Genomic DNA, 20,844 nt, shown 5'->3' with positions numbered 1-20,844 from the left:
GTCTCATGCTCTTCCCATTGCCAGGCGGTGTGCCGAGAGGTTCCTGTCCATTCTCTAATTCAATCCTCCCAGTTTCTGTGTGGGCACATACACTATTCTTGTTTTATAAATAAGAAAGCTTTGTGTCCTACACCAAAGCAGATGTTACTGGCATTTTGGGATTCAGCAAGGGCATTTGAAGACGAGCCTGGCTGTCACTATGTTCTTGCTGCTCTCCCATCTGCACCTGAAGCTCAGGACCTCCTGTGCTGTGTGTGAGTAGGCTCTGGCACCGCCTCCGTATGCACACACATCCAGCATCAGACAGCTGAGAGAAAAGTGGCAGAGCTCTGTTTACACCTCAGTGACCAAGCACAGAAGACCAGTGACCTCACCCTGGAGGGAAATGCCCTACCCCACCCAGGCGGCCTCACCCAGCCAAAGCCCTTTGAGTGGCTGACTGTAAAGGTGCCAGGAGGAAAGAGAGTCCTTGCAGGCATCCAGACACTCATGAGTTCAGACGGGCAGAGTAAATGTTTTGTAAAAAATTGTTCTCAGACACACAGAGAATATTTTTCCTCTTTTTAAAGTACCAAGGGAGCTCAGGCAGAGTCTTTTCCATTCTGTTTTACCTGCTTTGATATTAAAGTTGTCACTTCCAGGAACATATGTCAGATGTGTATTTCTATGAGAATTAAAGGGGAAAGAGAGTTAAGTTCTAGAGAATTTCAGTCTGGTAGGTGGCAGCTCAGAATTAAGGCCCACACTTTACTCTCACCATCTCTTTGTCTTGGCCAGTTTGCTTGTGAGCCTGTTTATTTGTAAAGTGGGTGATTGTACTATCTCGGTCTCTACCTCACTGACCTCAGGGGTGGGGGTATGATAAAGCCCCTAGTAAGAGTTCCTTTTTCATCTCTTTCACATGAATTTTTTTTTTTTTTAGCATATGCAACTTCTCCCCCTGAGTCTCAGTCTTGTGCTTCCAACATTAGCTCCACCTTGAGGCTGTTTCTCACCTGTTTAACAACTAGTGCTTTGAGCACAGTGCCTACCACATCATAAAATCAGTGAGATGGGTATTTCATTAGTGAAGAGGCAGGTACCAAAGAGCTTCTGTTTCTTCTATAAGGAAGGGTCAGGCTTGAAGGTGCCTTGGGAAGGCTCTCTTCAAAGACACTTGGGTGCTCTGGAATTCAGGAATGTTCTCTTATAACATTCTTAGTATTCCCAAGGCTCCTTGATGCCTCCCTTGGTGGAAACAGAATGACTCTAGTCCTCTACTGAGGGGTCAGACTGCTTCTGGCTGCTTGAACAACAAGACACCGTGGAGCTTGTCTCTGAGGACTTGCAGTGGGCCTAATTGGTCTCATAGTAACCAGGATATTCTGTTGCCACCTTTGCCACCAGCAGGTGGTGGTGTGATCTCAGAGTTGGCTTCACTAGCACTGGCCTATGGGAAGGTAGGCTAGTGACTTTTCTCATTTGTATGACCAGATACCTTATCAGAAGCAATTTACGAGAGGAAGGGTTTATCTGGGCTCAGACTTTAAAGGTACAGTCCATCACAGTGGGGTAAGTATGGCAGGAGATGTGAGACGCAGGTATGGTGTGTCAGCATCTGGAAGCAGAATGAGATGAATGCTGACATTCAGCTAGCTTTCTTTATTCTAGACCATCTGAGAATCCAGCTCGTGGGATGGTCCCACCCAGAGGTATGTTTCCATGGTAATTCTACAGGCCATCAAACTGACAATAAAGATTACCAACGAAGTAGGATTGTCAGAGTGAGCAAATAAAATCACAAAATAAAATAAAATTAAGTGGGTGCTGAGTGAACCAGTCTAAGGATATACAGTGAAGTATGAGATTGACATATGCTAAACATTCGTTTACTGTTTATTTGAAATTTGAAGTTCATTGTGTGTCCAGTATTTTTCTCTCCAAGAAGAAGGTAATATGTGAGACAGCAAGAGACTAGCCTCTGAGATGCCTTGCTTTCTGTTTGGGGAATCAAATCAGGTCTCCTGACTGACCCCATCCTCAAGAGCACAGCTTTCTCTGATATCACCAGCAGGGAGGGAGATAAGCCCAGAGGACAATCTCCAGCCAGATTCCTACTCTTTCTTTCAGTTATGAGACCTTAGTCAACTCTGACCTCTCAGCCTCACATTCGTCCTCTGTAAGGCAGGATTACAGATTAGCTTTCCTGAAGGGTAAAGATAATGGCCTGGGTGAGGTTGCTCCATGGCTCAGCCTGCTATAATAGGCCCTGGGATGGTAATTGTTATTATCAATTAATTGCAGTTACTAATTGCTTGTGAATATAATAGCCCTGGGAGCCAGGGGGAAGGAAACTGCTTGGCATGCTTCTCAGTTCAGCTGGTTGTGCTGGAGGGCCAGCTTCCAGAAGCCCTGGAGGAGGGGCATCTAGGCCCTGGCAGACTGGCAGTCATTCTCTGAGTTACAGCGAGGGCTCCAAGTCAGTCAGCTGGCCCTAGAGTAAATGGAGAAGCTTAAAGCATAGATGCACAACTCTGCTGTAGACCCCCATGCCTTTTGCCACCGTAAGGGTCTCCATTGCATAATGCAACTGTTGATGTGGAGAACTGTAAGAGGGTTCTGGTGAAATGAAGAGAGGAGTGGTCTCATAAAAGGGGTGTCACCTTCTATTTTCTTTATTTATTAACACAAACATTCCACCTGACTCCACCTGGGAGGGGGCTTCAGTGCTGGACATTGGCCCTGTACCTCTGCCCTCCCTATGTTTCTCCCTGCCCTAGTGTCCAGGGAGAGGGGAGGGGCCTGGACATTCCCCATCAACCAGTTCTGTTGCCTGGAGACAGCTCAGTTTTCCCAGGCCCGGCCCCTTTTATCAGGGAGACAATGTGTACACACAGTGAGGGCCTTGTGTGGCACCCAAGCCCCTACCCTTTGACTTGAAGAATTTTTCAAGTGCTGACCCTTCTTCGTGAGATCTTCATGCTATGCAATCCAAGGGCTGGTGTCTTTGCAGCTTCCTACCCAGCTCCTGTGAGACAAGACGGAGGAAGATTATTACCTCCACCCTGCTTGTGTAGAATCTTGGGAGAGAGCTTCACCCTTGGAACCTAGCTAGAAGATACAAGGAAAATGTCTTTGAACAGAAGAGAATATGGAGAAAAATTTCTCCTAAATCTATTTCTTTTTGCTGATTCTCTAAAGAGCTTGACTGAGCCGAAAGATCTCAAATGTAAATGGCACCTTTCATCCCAGAGCGCCTGTTTCCTTTGATATACCACCATGTGGACGTGTGAAGACCATGTCTCTGGATAAGTGTTTCCATTAGAATGATTATTTGCAGCTACCACCCTGAACTTGTTGTATAAGGTCAAATAATTTGTAAAGAAAAGAATTATCTTTGGTCAACATACACAAAATGATGTTCACTGGATATATATTGTGACGTTCTTAGAAGAAAAATGATGTGTAATGATTGGAATTCTAGAAAAAAGTCAGCCTGTAAGGCCTCTCCAGAGATGTGCATACATTGTATATGCATACATGAAGTGTTGTTTGCCCTTATACTTAAAAACAAATTCTTAGTGAAAATTAAGCCTGGCTTATTCTACTCCTTATCTCCTGAGGAGACTTTGTGACAAAGCCACAGATGTTGTGTATGGGAGGGGGCTTGGTTCTGTCAGGACATGGACCAATTCAAATTGAGAAACCACTTCTAGTCAAGGCCACGAGGAACTGTCATATATCACAGTGGACTCTGAATGCCCAGAGTGGAGCCAGGGACCTGCTTACTGACCATGAAAAGCAACCTCAGAAGCAATCAAAACAGAGGGCTTACTTACTACATGGTTGAAATGAATAGAAAGAAGACTGTTGGTGGAGCAGTGGAAGATGGAGATGAAATTCAACCTGACAAACAGAGCAGCCAGGCACATGTACAGCTCAGTAGTATAAGTACAGTTAGCTGGCAAAGATCAAGGGTGGTAGGAAAGGGGTGAGTTTCCCATTATGTAGAAGATTCCAAGTTTGGTTTGGCTACTTATTTGTGAAATGAAGGGCTCAAACCCCAACGATCTTAACTGGAAGCCCTTAGAGGAAGCTCTAAACTGAAACATTGGCTCTTCTCCTCTTGCCTTTGTCATGCCTGTCTCATGCCCTTGCCTCGTTCTTCTCTGAGGAATTCCACAGCCTCACCCTCCACAGCCTGCCTTTCTAGCCCAGGTTCCCCCAGTGACCTTTCTATAGAGTCCCTCAGAGACCTGCTTCTCCTTGGGCAATAGACACTTCAGAGCTGGTGCCCCCAGACTTTACCCCACTGATTACAACCCTGCCCCTGGAAAGACATGTCTCTGGACAGATGCCAGCCTCATTACATAATGTCTCTCTCCCCAAGGCCTGCAGAAGCCTGTCTCCAATGTGTTCCCTGGCAGGAATCATTGCCGTGGCAGGAAAAGGGATGAGGACTCCTGTCCACTCTTCTGCTGGATTTTCTGGAGATCTTTGAGAAGTTAATAACCATGTGAAGAACTGGCTTAATCAGAGGCTGCCTGTGGAAAGCAACCCAGTCAGTCTGAGGGCACGTGGATGGGAACAAGCACAGGTGGGAAGAAACACTTCCCCATGGTCAGGAAAACAGCCGCTTAGGCTCCATGGCAAACGGCAGCAGCTGCAGGGAGATGACTGAGAACCATGCGGACGGTGCTGGCTGTGACAGCCAACGTTCCCTCTAACGGCAGCAGCTGCAGGCCACTCAGCCAGCTTTTGCCATTTGGGAATACAGGCCAGATGTTTCCAAGTTTCTAATGTTCAAGGGAAACCAGACTTTTAAAATGGATTCTGTATTTTAAAAGTAAAAGGTGTGTATGTGTGGGGAGGGCAGGAGGGATGGTTCCATGGCTAAGAGAGCTTGCTGCACAGGCATGAAGATCTGAGTTTGGATCTCAGCACCCACATAAAAAGCTCACATGGTCCCCCCCCCCCCGACCCCTGTAACCCCAGAGTTTGGAAAGCACAGAGAAAGGAGGATTACTGGGACTTCCTGGCTGCCAGCCTAGCTCTAGGCTCAGAGAAAGATGGATTGAGAGAGAAGAGGGCCTGCTGTCCTCCTCTGGCTCCCCATGTCTGCATACACCTGCACATGCCCATATTCATTCTCGCATACACCACACCCCCTGTCCCATGAAAAAGTAACAGTTTACAATCCATCCTGTCAGAATGAGGCTATGGACTCCGCAAGATCTACCAGTTGGGGACTTGTGACAAAAGATAGAGGTGCTACGGTAACTCCTAGATCTCTGTCTTCCTCAAGGACTGTCTTCCAGTATGATGTAAAAACCTTTCTGCCCTGACTGGAAGTTTTATTCAGTACCATTGCGAAGAGGAACATGATACTCAGCACAAAGCAGGGAGAAGAAGGAAGAAGGATGGATGGATAAATTAGTAAGTAGTCAGGCGAGTGGATGTATGGGTGAATGAGTTAGGTGGATGGATGGATAAACACGTTGTTTATTGATAGATAGTAAATCTTTGGATGGGTGAATAGATGGAAAATACATCTTCTGAGCCTTCTTCATGCAGCAAAACAGAAGGGGTGAGCTGGATGACCTGAATGTTAGCAAAACACCCGCTATGTGCCAGGAGCATTGTTCGGGATTCCTTACCCAGATGGCAGATGTAGTCATTTTTCTCCTAATTTTTTGCCAGTGAGAAAACTTGGACTGTGGTGGTGGTGTTCGCTTGAGGCAGCATCAGGATATAAATGGCAGAGCTAGACAGGACCTGAGTCTGTCTCTACAGCCAGAAGGCCCTTCTACTTCTTCCACCAGCAAAGTGAAGCCTCACTCAGACACCTCGCATCAGTAGCCTCCCGGGGCATTCTTGGCAGCAGCCCCGGTGCCTAGAATCTAGAGTCTGGGTCCTAATGTAAACCCTCTCAGCACCTTTAGAATTAATCTTCTGAATCCCCACTATTCACAGGAGGAGGCATGGAGTGGCCCCAAAATATCTACAACAGGTATCAGAAATCCTGCCCAACCCCAAACCAAGTCTTCCTCTACATGCCTACACACACGTGCTCGCACATTTGTGTGCACACGTATGCGCACGAGCGCACACACACACACACACACCACACAACACACACAACCACCACCATCATCATACCTTTGAAGTCTTAGACCCTGGCAAAGAATAGGCACCAAATACTGGATAAGCTGATTAGCTGGTGAACTAGCTGGGCCATCTCATCAGAACAGCACATGCCTCTCTTCATGCTTTCCATCCAGAGTGCTCCTTTTGGACTGAGCTGGATCTCTGTGCTACTACACTGGTGGTTATCATCCGAGTGTCACTCCCTCCTGGGGGTGGGGGTAACCCCTGTGTGGTCTTCATGGTTGACTCCTTGGAGCCTGAAGGTTCTGCACAGAGTAGATAGTCTGCAGTTGAATCATCCAAGGAAACCTTCCTGAGGCTATGAGCATGGCTTTCTGGGTAAAGCACTTGCTGCACAAGTGTGAGAAGCAGAATTTAAACCCTGGGGACTCCAGTGAATGAGTGACCATGTTGCCCCTGATGCATTCTGGGACTCAGGGAGGTGGGAAGAGGATCCCAGCTGACTGGCTGGGCTAGCAAATCCTCAAGCTCTGGAATCAAGTAAGAGATGCTGCCTAGCCCCACTGGCTCCATGGTCAGATGGATCTGCCCGGGAGCCCTGCTCTGACAGAGGTAGATCCCATCTGTGCTCATTCCCTGGCTGTGGCAGGAAAGAATGCAGCACCCACTCCTCATAAATCTTCATCACATGCCACCACATCCCGGGGCCCCAAACTAGGGATTTCCCACCCCGGGCAGCCCTAGTTTGTAATATTCTCCTTCCTGCTGCCTTTAATGTGTCAGTAAAGTATGAGGCCACCCACAGAGACAGAGCCCTCCTGGAATCTAGCGTTCCCACCCCATTCAAGGGGCAGGACCATGGATTTGGTTGATTGGCAGAGTTATTCAAGGAGCTTTGAGTATGGACATATTAGGGCACTAGGATGAGGCTGCTGGTGGAAGACAAAACCACTGGACAACGTGGGTCCATCTGTTTTAGCCTGAGGTCAAACAGCCATTCAATAGCAGAGACAGTGGGCTCCACCCCCAAGGCATCTAGAATTCTAGGCCATCCCTCCCCTTCTCTCTGCCACACAGAGCTGTTCTGAGGCAGCACCAGCCTGAATTAGCCCACCCTTCCACCACCATCCCCACCCCCAGCCCCCGGCAAGAAGGCAGCAGTCTGTGTGGCCCATCAGGAGACAGACTTCTGACTCCCAGCCAGGCAGAGGGATGGACCGCCTGACCCTCACCTCAGCCTGAGACAGCCTGCCAGCCCCAGCAGTAAACATTCCAAAGACTCCTGGGAAGGTGATGCCTCTTTGAGGCAGGAGCTGCTTGGGTGGCATACAATGCAGAGTGTTCTGGGTTCCAGTTGGAATCCAGTCCAAGCCAGACTGTCAGTCCTATAGGTTGGACATCCACACAATGACCCATATAATAAAAGATGTAGATTTGTGAGTTGTTTCAACAATTTGCCAGTAGGTGGCAATAAAGGGTCACAAGGAAGACCAACATGTGGGCCAACATGAAGGAAACACAGTCCTGTGCCCTGTCACAGGGTGCTGTCATGTGCTGTGACTATTGAGATGCTGCTCACAGACTGGATGTTTGGAGACAGAGGACAGATTGTAATGTGTAATTTCAAGGCAGAGCTGTACCATAAGGTGGAGAGTGCTCAGCTGTGGAAGAGGGGCACCCAGCCTAGCCAGATGGGGGTGCCCCTAAAGAAAATAAGAGAGCACATAGAACCTATGAGGATCCTGGATGGTGAGAAAGAGACAGCCAGGCAAAACAGAGGTTTTGGTCTTTTGCCTGCGCAACTACAGCTCATAAGGACTCATCCAGAGCATGGTCTTTAGTCTTAATTTTTTTTAAAGATTTATTTATTTATTATATATAAATACACTGTAGCTGTCTTCAGACACACCAGAAGAGGGCATCAGATCCCATTACAGATGGTTGTGAGCCATCATGAATCAAACTAGGGATTTCCTAGTTAGAAGCAAAAGACCAGAGGTTTCTGGTCTTTTGCCTGTTTCTGGTCTTTTGCCTGCGCAAAAGACCAGAAGCATAAAGCAGAGGACATACTGAACCATCACAACACCGTGTCTGTGTGTGTGTCTGTGTGTGTGTGTGTGTGTCTGTGTGTCTGTCTGTCTGTGTGTCTGTCTGTCTGTCTGTCTGTCTGTGGAAGAAGCTGTAAAAAAACATGTGGATAAAGTGGGCCATCTGCTGGCAGCATCCCCATTAGGAAGGAATTGTACTAAATCCTGAAAATCTGAAACTGTGGTACAACTGGAAAATTTTTAAGACCTTCAATGGCGACTTCTCCACCTGCAGGATATGGGTGTGGCCTGCCCCATTCCCTCTTGGGGTTGATGGGAAGGTCAAGTACTAAGGAGAAGAACAGCAGAATCTGCAGGGGTCAGAGTGAAGAGTGGAGAGAGGCGAGTAACTGGGAAACTAGGGAAGAATGTGAATTAAGACTAAAGACCAGGGGCTGAAGAGATGGCTCAGTGGTTAAGAGCACTGACTGGACCTCCAGAGGTCCTGAGTTCAAATCCCAGCAACTACATGGTGGCTCACAACCATCTGTAATGGGATCCGATGCCCTCTTCTGGTGTGTCTGAAGACAGCTACAGTGTATTCATAATAAATAAATAAATAAATAAATAAATCTTAAAAAAAAAAGACTAAAGACCATGCTCTGGATGAGTCCTTATGAGCTGTAGTCATCAAATAAGGTATACAGATACTTTATTTAAATGTTTGCTAACTTTAGTTATTGTGGTAGTTTGTTTTAAGTGTCATCTTGCCACAATGTGGATTCACCTGAGAGCATCAACCCAGGAATTAACTAGATCAGGTTGGCCTGTAGACATGTCTGTAGATGGTTGTCCTTGTTATTAACCCAGAAAACCCAACCAGTTGTGGGAGGCACCATTCCCTACAAAATAAGCTAGATAAGAGCAAGCAGGCAAGGATGAATTCATCTTCTCTTTAATCATGACTATGGAGATGCTAGTGACTGCCTCAGTTCACATCTTGACTTTCCCAGAATGTTGGGCTGTAACCTGGAAGCCCAAAAGCCCTTTCATCTCTAAGTTGCTTTTGGGTAAGGTCTTGTACCACAGCAACAGAATTGAAATTAGAATACTTATCAACTTTAAATATTAGTCATACACCTCATAAGCCATTTGCTGTTTTTTCTTAGGCCCCACAAGTACTGGAAGTGGGAGGGAATGTGCTGACTCCCTTGTTGAGGATTCATGATGGAATTCTGCATTGTGTGAGGCTAGTAGCTACACACATTTTACTGGAGAGCACCAATGGGAAAGAAACAAAGTAAAACATTACTTTCAGGTTATGCCAACCATTCCTGTTCCACGAATGTCCAGCCTCAGTGACATCTTAGCCTGTCAATATTGTAAGAAAAAGTACCACGGATATTGAAGCTGCCAGTCAAGGATGCTGGAAGTCTTGTGAGAGGGAGGTTCTACTTGAATTAGCTGAGAATTGATGGGGGGCTGCAAACACAGAGTGAAGCAGTCTAAGAGTTTATAGAAAGAATCCTTTCACAAACAAAGATTGAGAAAATAGTTCCCTGCGCCAGGGAAAAGAACAGAATGAAGAAACTTAAGAGAAGGTTTGTGGTCATGGGAGGACCGAGCCATCTGAGGCCTGTCTTGGTTCACACCTCTAGGCCTTTGGAAAAGGGAAGGAAGGACATGGATCCTTACTGACCAGATCTCTTGGTCTCCTTTCAGGTCGAAATATTTTCATGGGAAGAAAGTGAATGGTGACATTGAGATCCGAGTGGAACAGGTATGTGGTGGCCCCTTCCCTAACTCTTTCCACAACTGCCCTTTTTTGAACTGCAGACATTTCCAAGATCAACCTTGTTTCCATCTTATATGGTCATAATGAACTTAGATTGCCAGAAAAAATACTGGATTGTATTCAGGAGTCTCATTAAGTTCCAGAATCTTCCTGTCCACTAATTTTGCAACCTTTTGGTTTTAGGTAGCATATTAATCAGGTTCTTTAGAGGATCAGAACAACAGAACTGGTGTGTGTGTGTGTGTGTGTATGGAATTTATTAGAGTGGCTTATAGGCTGTTGTCCAGCTAGTCCAAAAATGGCTCTCTACAAATGGAAGGTCTAAGATTCCAGTAGTTGTTCAGTCCAATAGGTCAGTATATGCTAGAATTCCAAAGAAGTAGGCTTTAATGGCAGTAAAGGAATGGACTTCCCAGAGAGAGTGAGAGCAAGCACACAGAGTGAAAGCTTTCTTCTTTAGTGTTCTTTATATATGCTGCCAACAGAAGGTTTGTCCCAAATCAAAGGTGGATCTTCCCTCTTAAAAAGTCTGGATAATACATGAATCATCCCACTTCAAATGATTAATACTAATAAAAAAGCCTCTCATAGGTGTACCTAGCAGTTTGGGTTTTAGCTCATTCCAGATGTAGTCAAATTGACAACCAAGAACAACTATCACAGATAGAGAATTTTTCTTCAAGGGAAATGTCTAAAGGAGTTCAAACTACAAAACTGAGACAAGTGGAGATGCTCAGATGGGAAGCCATGTGTTTCATTTTCCCCCCATGGCTCTAAGGCATCTGCTTTGACTTTGACTATGGAGTATAGAAGCTGTATTAGTTACTTTCATGTTCCTGTGACAAAACATCATTACCAGGACAATTTATAATAGAAAGCATTTAATTTGGCTTAGAATCTCAGAGGGCTAGAGTCTATGATAGTAGAGCCAAGTCAACAGGAACAACTGAGAGCTCATGCCTTCACCTTCAAGTAGCAGGCAGAGAGAGAAGCACACTGGGAATAGAAAGTCTTTTGAAAATTCAAGGCCAGCCTCCAGTGACACACCTCCTCCAACCAGGTCACACCTCCTTATCCTTCTCAAACAGTTCCACTACCTGGAGACCAAGTATCCAAATACATGAGCCTATGAGGGCCATTCTCATTCAGACTACTGTAGTGGAAGAGCATATGTTTGAATCCTGACTCTCTTGTTTCTAGGTGCTGAGCAGGTAGTTTAATCTCTCTGTGTCAACATTTTCTTGTGTCATTGTAGCTGAGATTAAATGATTTGAAACAACAAAAAAGAACAGAATTGAGACTACCATTTCTCTCTATTACCTATGCTATTAATATCCAGGTCTCTTATTTTATGTAGAAAGAAACATTGATTAGGTCAAATAGCATAGGAAATTAGGACTGGACTCTAGACCTCCTAATTTCTGACCAGGGACTCCCCAGTTAAGTAAACTGAGACTCTCCTTTGTAGGAGCACCATACTCAACCTTAGGAGAGCACATCACAGCAAAGGGCAATGAGCTTTCATTGTTGAGCAATGATTGAGCCCTCTCCAGCTCTTCACCTGTGCTCTTGATAATAGTAGCATCAGCTTGTGGTGGAGGGCTTACAGATAGGATTGCCTGAGTTAGGGACAGGGCATGTCTTTCTCTTCCTCTTCTTCTCTTCCTCTTCTTCTCTTCTTGCGCTCTTCTCTTTTTCTTTCCATTTTACCTTCTCTGTCCTCCTTTTTCCTGCTTTCTCTCAATCTGTTCTTCTGATTCTTGTGCTGATAGTGGTTGAGATGGTGATTATCTCCATTTTCTTCCCCTTCCTCTATCCCCCTCCTACTCCATTCCACCCCCACCCTTCCGCCTCCTCCTTCTCTTCTCCTTATCATTCTTCAGTGAATAAGAATAAAATTAACTAGAAGAAATAGCATTTGGAATGCAAGAACGGGAATGGCCTATCTCCCCAGTCCCACCCCTTGTACATTTTTCTTTTTTTTTTTTAATCTCTGTGAGTCAGAGGAAGGGAGAAAACTTCTGAGCATCAAATTGATGGAGTTGGCTACATATTAAAACACCTACAGTTTGAACTTCAGTATGGTCCTGTGGCTTTTAAGTCAATCCAATGTCCACTAATTTTCCTTCTGTGGCAAAAAAGCAGGCTATTTCTGTTCATTTTGCAAATATTTGCCAGTGTCTACTATGCTGGATTGCTCATGTGGGTAAGAGTGAAGAAGCAGTGGCCCCATCCATAAACAGAAATAGCTTTGAGGTAGGAGTGCTCTTTGAATTGGACTGAAGAGTAGATGGGCTCTCAACATGTGGAGCTGGAGGCATGGTGTGTATATGGCGGGGGGAGGGGTGGGGGAGGGGGTTGTGGCCCAAGGGTAGAGGAAGTTGGCCAGTACAGGGTCAGACACACTCTCATTGTTTGACTCCAATATTGAACTTACTATCTTCCCCTGCCCCTCACTCAGTGGAGAGTGCCACCTGGACCTTTCACAGTGGCTGCAAATCTGTACAGTCTCCCTCTACCCCTACACCTCCTCTCTGTCATGTCCGCTTAACCTCATATCTTAGATTCCCTAGTCTTTCCACTGCTGTCCCCAAATTGTCAAGGAGCTACCTTGGTTGAACTCATCCAAACTTTCAGCCAACCACCTTATATCTTTGTTTACTAATATCCACTTTATTCTTCATGCCGAAATCAGAGTGCTCTGTCTTTGGGTGTGTGTATTTGAGTGAGTGTGTGTATTTGAGTGTGTGTATTTGAGTGTGTGTGTGTGTGTATAGGAGAATGTGTATCCTGTATCATTGAACAACTTTCAGCGTCCTCTTCCCCTTACATGAGAAAGAAGCTCTGGTTTTGCTGCTGTGTGCTACTCGCTGTCTCGGGAGCCTCTGGAGCTCCACAGCTCTGTCTCTCATCTCTCCTTGACAGCACTGAGAAACAGATGATTGCATCTACACTATGCTTAATGTGGGTTTTAAGAATCCATAATCTGGACCCTATTCTTGCACAACAACCCCTTTGCCCACTGAACAATCTTGCTAGCTCCTAGCCTGATATTCCGAAAAGAGTGAAGTGGGCCCTTTAATGACTCAACTTCCTTAGAGACGCTCTTCCTGAGTCCTGTCTGAATCAGGAAACACAGTGGTACTACTCTCACAGCACCTCACTGCATCAGAGTATTTTATCCATACATTTAGGGTTGGATTATTTGCCTGAGGGTAGGGGCTATGACCGTTTGGATCTCACTCTGCTAAGTAGCATGGGTCCCAGCCCAAACTAGAACTGAAAGAAATATTTGCAGAATGAATAACTGACAGATTCCACACATTCTGGCTGCGTGTCACTTTCCAAGAGTGATAAATCAATGCTTCTTATTTTTTCTTCAAATATCTTGATTTTCTGTAAACCATCTGGCAAATGTTTAGTTGCCAACCAAGCTGGACTTACCTCATCTCCTATGTGGTAACTCCAAGGTATGCTTTCATACCCCTTTGTATCTTAACACTGCCTTTGGCCCAAGTGACAGGTACCAAATCTGTATTCATGGGATGGACACATGATCGAGCTGCTATAGCCACACAGGGATACTGGGAACACCTCAGGAGTCTGAGGCTCGAATCATGATGAAAAATGTTGGCTGACTTAGGCAGTCTCGCTTCCAGCTATGTAAAGCCAGAAAGTAAATTAGTCAGGAAACCAATTAGGATGTCATTTAGCCATTTGTCCCTGGAAGACATTCTTCCTCAAACTCTTTGAATGACTTGTCTTTGGCCCATCTGGATCAATGGATGGGTCTCATAAGCAACCCCAACCCCCTGGAAAGTCACATTTATCCTCTAGCACTCAGAAGAGAAGCGTTAGGATGAAAGCCACTGTTTAGTCTAAGCTGGCCTCTCATCGAAGGGCCGGATTAGCCAGATAATTGTACTGTCTGGGCTTTGTTGGACAGAGCCAAAGAGTTAGTTGTGGTTGGCCTAGAGGAAGCCTCCACCCCATCTCTCCACCCTCTTCCCCACAATTCCAAAACCACTTGCCTGGCTGTATCAGAGCCAGGAATTCAAACACCCAGGGTAGCAAGTAGAGAGCTGCTTCACTTTGCATCTGATTTCCCAGACGCCTCGACAGGAGCCTACTGTGGTGTCCTGGTGGGATTAGAGAGTATTTGTCCAGGGTGGTTTGGCCTGCCAAGCTCTCCTGTTTGTATTTGAGGCCAGATAACTTTTCCACAGACACAAGTCACTCCTCTGTGAGATCAAGAGGTAGGGTCTATGGACAAATAGATTAATGCTAAGTAGACCCACATACTGAGAAAGTTTTCTACTAGAAATGAATAGCAGGGAACCCTGGGCCTGGTAAAACTGGAAATGTAAAGCAGGGAGAAAACGTTGGAGGGAGCAAGAGAAAGAAAGAGAGAGAGAGAACTGGAATGATCAACTTCAGTCTTTTCTCAGTATTAATGGAGATATCAAGGCAGACAGAACAACAGTTCCTTGCTCTAGCAATGTTAGACAGAAAAGCAGGATGAGAAGGAAGCTGGTTTACATCTGAGACTCCCTTTACAGTCTCTGTTCTCGAATGATTGAAAGGGAATTAGTTCGGTGTGTTTGGACCTGCAGTCCCTGTGCCAACTGAGCATCATTTGGACCAGAAGTGTTTCAGATTTCTTTTTTCTTTTTTCAGATTTAGAAATACTTGACTATACATGATGGCATATTATAGGAGAGAAGCTGGATCTAAATATTAAATTAATTTCTGTTTGACATGTAACACGTACACTAAATAGAGATTTTACATAATGTTGTTAGTACACCTGTATTTTGATTATGGCCTATTTCTTGAGGCCAGAGGTGTCTTGGTGACCCTCAAAGACTTTTGGACAGGGAACATTTTGAAATTTAGATTTCTGGTTCTGGAAGAGCTCAACATGTTTGTTATATGAATCTATGTGACACATATGAGCACTTGCACTACGTGTGTGTGTGTGTGTGTGTGCGCGCGCGTGTGTGCGTGTGCCATAGGTCAACAGGCTGAATCTGCCTCTAATTCTACCTTACTTTGCTGTTGTTGTTGGGGTTTTTTGTTTGATTTGGTTTTGGTTTTTTGTTTTGTTTGTTTGTTTGTTTTTTGTTTTTTGAGACAGAGTCTCACTGAACCTGGAGCTCGCTGATTGGCTAGGCTGACTAGCCAATGAGCCCCCATCTCTCTCATCTTCTCACTCCCATCTTTCCTCTTATAGTGTTGTGGTTATGGGTGTATGCCACTACATCCACATGTTGTGTAAGTGCTAGGGTCTGAACTCAAGTACTTCTGATTGACGAAAAGCATTCTAACCCAGCAGTCATCTCCCCAACAATTCAACTTATTTTTACTTTTATGCATACTTCAGTCTTTACTTCATAATTGTCTATGTGTTAATCTTTCTTAGAGTAGAATTTACCAGGTGGGGAGAATAAGGTCTCACCCCTACTAAGAAGCTACTGACACCTAGTGGCTAGTAAGGGTGGAAAAATCAGTTTTCTACCAAGCTGTGGCCTCTGGTGAGTTGGCCATGCTGGAGTGGATGGCCCTACATGCATGCTCATATGGGCGGCACTAATTAATCAGACTCAGTGGATTTGAAAAGGAGGAAGAGGAGAAGAGGGAAGAGTGGAGTGAATATGATCAAAATACACTATATATACACATACGTGTGTGTGTGACATTCTAAGAAAATATGTTTTTAAAGAATAGGCCTTAATTAACAGTAGATATTGACCATTAAAATAGAGTGAAACTTCAAGGAACAGATTTCAACAAATAAAGAAGTGGAAGTGTGAAGTCAGTTCAGATTAACATGTTGGTAATTGTTTGAATATCACAGTCAATAGAAAATGATTGATTGATTGGTTGATTGATTAAAAGGCACAAACCTTGAAAGAAGTATATTTAATGACTTGGGAAGGGCCCGCACTCGACTTTATTTGATACCTCCTCACTAAGGATTTATTACATTTCGTTGGCTGAAGACTTTAGATGAGATAGAGTACATATGCTGGATTCTGTTTGATGTGATCAAACTAAGTGGGTTAGCAATGTGACGTCCCCTTCAGAAACTCAACTGTAATGAAGCAGGATCAGAGAGAGCTAGCTTGTTAAAATCTAATGTTTGAGGAGAACACAGCTCAGTGTTTGTGGGCGGAAATGTGGGCTGAAGGCTGCAGAGAAGACAGGAGTGGAAACAGGAAATCAGCTCCACCCTGCTTCAGCTGGGTCGACCATCCACCTAAAACATTTGCGAGTATCAATTCCCCTATCAGAGAAGTGAGGGTAATAATCCTAGCCCCTGGAGCTACACTTATTATATGGACTAAATAGTTAATGAATATATTTAGTGTAGTTTTCTGGAACACTTGTTTGTGCTCAGTAAGCTATAGTTATGTTTCTTGCTTTCAGTTTGATGTCACTGCAGTCTGCATGATCTAATGCAGCATTTACAATACAAGAAGATGACAATCCATACCTGCCCCCCCCCAACATACCACTAGACATGCTTACACAGTATTCTAAACAGATTCTGGTCAGATGTCTGATATAGCACTGGCAGCAGCCTGGAGCGCCTCCTGAAAACTAGTTGGAACATGAGGAGACCGAAGTCTATGAGGAAGAAGGAGAAGGTCACAGAACTGGAGATGTCTCCAATAGGTCCCATTTCACTCATTACAAACATCTGCCACATGAAGGAGTGTTAGTAATTTAATTTAGCCTTGTGATAACACTTTGAAATGGGTGCTTTGACTGTCTCCATTTAGAAGATGAAGAAATCAGAGCTCAGAAAGGTTAAACCATCAGCAGAAATGAGTAATGAAGAAAGAATCTGAATCTGGGTTTCTGTGTTCAACTACCACCCTATATTGTTTCACTGAGGTTAGAGTTCAAGCTTATGGTACAGTCCTGCAGGGAGAGGGCTTTTAGCTCTGTAAACAGAAGCCTGCAACAGCACAAGTGATTAATGGACTGACCTGTGCTATAGGTAGGGAGGGTATCTCCTGTGCTGGAAATCCTCTGGCAGGAACTAGGCTGCTAAAGGGGGAATATTTCACAGGAAATTAATGTTAAAAACCAAAAGGGAGTGCCAGAAGTCTCTTTCTGAGGTGCTCTTCCTACTCATGTGGGCTTGATGATTTCCAACATGGTGTGGGTCTCCCCAGTCTTGTGGATTGTCAGCCAATACAATCTGAGAGGTCAGTGGGAGCAAAGACATCAAACAAGGGACTCAGAAGCTCTGTGAGTACTTATGTTGAATAAACCACACCAGGACCCACAGTCAGTAGACAGGTCAACTTTACTTAGACTGATTGAAGGCTTATAAAGTTTGGGGGGACTGAGGGCAGGAATATCCAGGAGGGGCAACGGTCATTGGCTCGGGGTTGAGGCTATGTGACCTTCCTCAGGTAGAGGTGTGGGCTTAGCATTCCCCAGACAAGTTCAGAGAAGTGGAAGACTAAAACTAAAGAATGGAGTCTCATATTGCACAGAGGCCAGAGACTACCCAGTCATGGTGGACTTCAACCTTAATTATCAGAGTTTTCCCACACATAGCATTCTGTGGCCAGGGCCAGACGGTGCAGAAAGTGATCGTGCAGCCATCGACCTCATCTTCAGATGCTTGCAAAATAGATCTTGGATTCAGGCATGGCTGTATGATCAATGAATGCGTGGATAGAGGGTTGTGCTTTTGGCTTTGATTAGCATATGAACCTCATATTAGATGATATAGAAGAGATTCATTTAAAAAAATTATACATTCAAGAAAACTAACTACTGGGTCAGATTATGCTAAAAGGAGATTATATTATTCTATTCCAGATTGTTTCCAACTAGGAATGGTAAATGGCAGAAGAAGTTGAGAAGGCAGTACAGTGCTTTTAAAGCTGCCTTTTTTATGTAACATTTATTCATATTATTTTGATGGCCCTTATTTTATTATCAGGTGATGATAAATGTTGTGAGATTGTTTTGTTAAAAAAAGAAAGAAAGAAAAAAAGAAAGAGAGAGAGAGAAAGAAAGCAAGAAAAAAGAAAGAGAGAGAGAAAGAGAGAGAGAGAGAGAGAGAGAGAGAGAGAGAGAGAGAGAGAGAGAAAGGAAGGAAGGAAGGAAGGAAGGAAGGAAGGAAGGAAGGAAGGAAGAAAGAGAAAGAAAACTGAAAAGGTACAAAGTAGCATCTGGTGAAAAGCCTTCCTCTGCTTTTTCCCTGGATGATCTTCTTTTCTCCCACACTTTAACCACTACTGCATACTCCTTGATGGGTGGATTTTTCAGAGAGGTTTCAAATGTATGAATGTATGCCAATATATGAAGCTGTAAAGTGGGGTTCTATATGATACTTGGTTGGTGTCTGTTTAGCTCTACATTAAACTCACATAACCTAGAGTTATCTGTGAAAAGACTCTCAAGGGAGGTTTTTCCTAGATCAGATTGTCCTGTAAGCATGTCCATGGGTGTTGTCTTCACTAGTAATTGATGTGTGGAAATCTCAGTCTACTGTGGGCAACACCATTCCCTAGGCAGTTGGTCTTGAATAACTTAGGACAGAAAGATGACCATGAACCTGCCTGCCATCCAACAAGTACTGTTCTTCATGGTTCTTGTAGAGTTTCTTTGACTAGAAAGTGAATTCCTTGTTCATAAGTAATGCTGTATGGAATATGAAGAAGTTCTTCTATTGGGATCCTGCCTTGATTTCCCTCAATGAAGCTGGAAATATAAGCCAAATAAACCCATTCTTCCTGTAGTTACTTTTTAGCAGAATATTTTACCTTAGTGACAGAAATGGGACAAGAACAGCCAAATACACAGAAGTTGTTCTAGCTATTTCAGAGGGGTGCATTTAATAAGGATTTACTACAGTTGGATCAAAGGGGGAAGTCACATTATGCAAAGCCACAACAGTTTTCATTCATGGTTGTCACTGCTGGAACTGTCCAGGGAGAGCTTGAGCCCACATCCCAGCGAGTGTTACGGGAACAGCTACAATCTGTCTAACTACTATTACTGGCAATGAAACCACTGTAACTAACATTAGAAGCAGATGGGCTGATGCCTCCTCCCCCACTTCAGTTCTTACATAAATAACTCCCATTGGTAGAATCAAAGATGAATATATGTAACAAAAGAATGTGGGGCATAAAGACTTGCAACTTTGAGCTCTCATGGTATAAGGAAGAATCTGGAGGGATGGATATAGAGCTGAATAGTAACAATGCCCATCATAATCACTCCTTCATCCCCCCAACATGCACACATTTCCTCTTGCTTATATACACTCAGCTGAGCACTGAGTTTTCCAATAATTTTTTTCACAATTGTTTTGAGACAAGTTATCTCTGTGTAGCTCTGGCTGTTCTGAAACAATATAGACCAGGCTAACCTTGTATTTGGAGATCTACTTGCCTGTCTTTTGAGTGCTGGGATTAAAGGCATTTTCAGTTGACATTTAATTTAACTTAGAGTTGTCCATGAGAATAAGCAGACGATGCTTTCTGATCTATATTGCCTAGAATGCTCTCATAGGGACATATCAGAATTATTTTCCATAAACTTACTATTGTAGGTGATGCTGCAGCTGTCACTTCAGATTTTTGATAATATGTCTATAGAATTCATTCTTCCCAGGGGAATGACTCCATCCAAAATTGATGCCAGTAGTGGATGCTGTAATGTATGTTAAAGAAAGGATTTGGGGTTGGAAGGATGGCTCTGCAGTTAAGAGCATGTTCTGCTCTTGCAGAAGGCCAGACTTTAAGGTAGCTTGTATGACAAATGTCCTCCATAGGCTCCAGTATTTGGGTACTTGATTCTCAGTTGGTGGCACTGTTTGGGAGTTTTAGGTGGTGCCACCTTCCTAGAGGAAGTTGGAGAGTAAACGCCTCATGTCACTTGTTTGCTTTCCCAGTTTTGTGCTTGTGTTTGAGGAAGGAGGTGAGGCCCTGTTTCCTGTTTCTGCCACTAGGCCTATCACCTCCTATCTCACTGCCGTGCCATGATGGACTCTTATCCATCTGACATCATAAATCCAAACCAACCCTTTCTTCTATAAGTTGCCTTGGTTATAGTATTTTATCACAGCAACAGAAAAGAAACTCAGAGAGAGTTCAATTCCCAGCAGCCACAGTGTGTGGGGAGAGGGGAGCTCACAACTGCCTAAACCTCCTCTTTTGGATTCCATGGCCACTTGCACTCACATGTACATGTATATACACATGTGTATGTGCAAACAGGCATGAAATCACACACAGACACACACACACACACACACACAGAGAGAGAGAGAGAGAGAGAGAGAGAGAGAGAGAGAGAGAGAGAGAGAGAGAATTTGAAAAATAAATGTAAAAAATTTGGAGGACTTTTTCGCTTCAGCTGCTAGACTGGATCTCAGAATAGCCCTCAGCCCTCTTTTAGATATGCCTTAGGTAAAGAGAGATGCCTGCTCAAGGTCATGCCTCTTTCCTGGTTGCAGTTCTAGTCAATTCTACAAAGATCCTTGCCCCTCCATTTGAATGTAAACCAGCCATGAAGGCCCATCCCTACCTCACAGCTCCTTGTGGCATTGATAGAGACATCTCCTCAAATGTCCATGCAGTTCATCTGTATTCTCTTGCCTGTTATCATATTTCCCATGTCTTACAGTGGTGGCGCTCGCTGAAGCATTCATTAATAAACTTCTTTCAGGCCAGAATCCATCTAAGATCTGTACCTCAGAGGATGCCAAACCTTCAAGAGCCCATTTACAATGTTGATAGGTACTAGGTATTTAAATCTCTAAGGAAGTCCTAGAAATGATCTACAAGTCTCATTGAGCTAGATTTCTAAGGCTGTACTCAAGACCTCAATTCTGAAACCCATCCCATATAGAACGATCTCTGTTCCAGGCCAAGCATTGATGCTGAGTTCTAAGGTACC

General features: G+C 44.3%; 1 protein-coding gene and 1 pseudogene across 3 annotated transcripts in view; both read left to right on the top strand.

Annotated features, from left to right (window-relative positions):
* The window catches only part of Syn3 (synapsin III), a 416,223-nt gene that overhangs the window by 7,009 nt on the left and 388,370 nt on the right, over window positions 1-20,844 (top strand). For all 3 annotated transcript variants that reach the window (XM_028776968.1, XM_028776969.1, XM_028776970.1), the window contains exon 2: window positions 9,837-9,894. In XM_028776968.1, coding sequence (XP_028632801.1) covers window positions 9,837-9,894 — 58 coding nt within the window. The remainder of the gene's footprint in view (window positions 1-9,836; window positions 9,895-20,844) is intronic.
* LOC114628981 lies at window positions 17,400-17,766 on the top strand (annotated as a pseudogene).

This window comes from Grammomys surdaster, unplaced genomic scaffold (genome assembly GCF_004785775.1).
Source record: "Grammomys surdaster isolate TR1022 unplaced genomic scaffold, NIH_TR_1.0 275, whole genome shotgun sequence".
Taxonomy (NCBI): domain Eukaryota; kingdom Metazoa; phylum Chordata; class Mammalia; order Rodentia; family Muridae; genus Grammomys; species Grammomys surdaster.
This window is presented reverse-complemented; position numbering and strand designations above follow the sequence as displayed.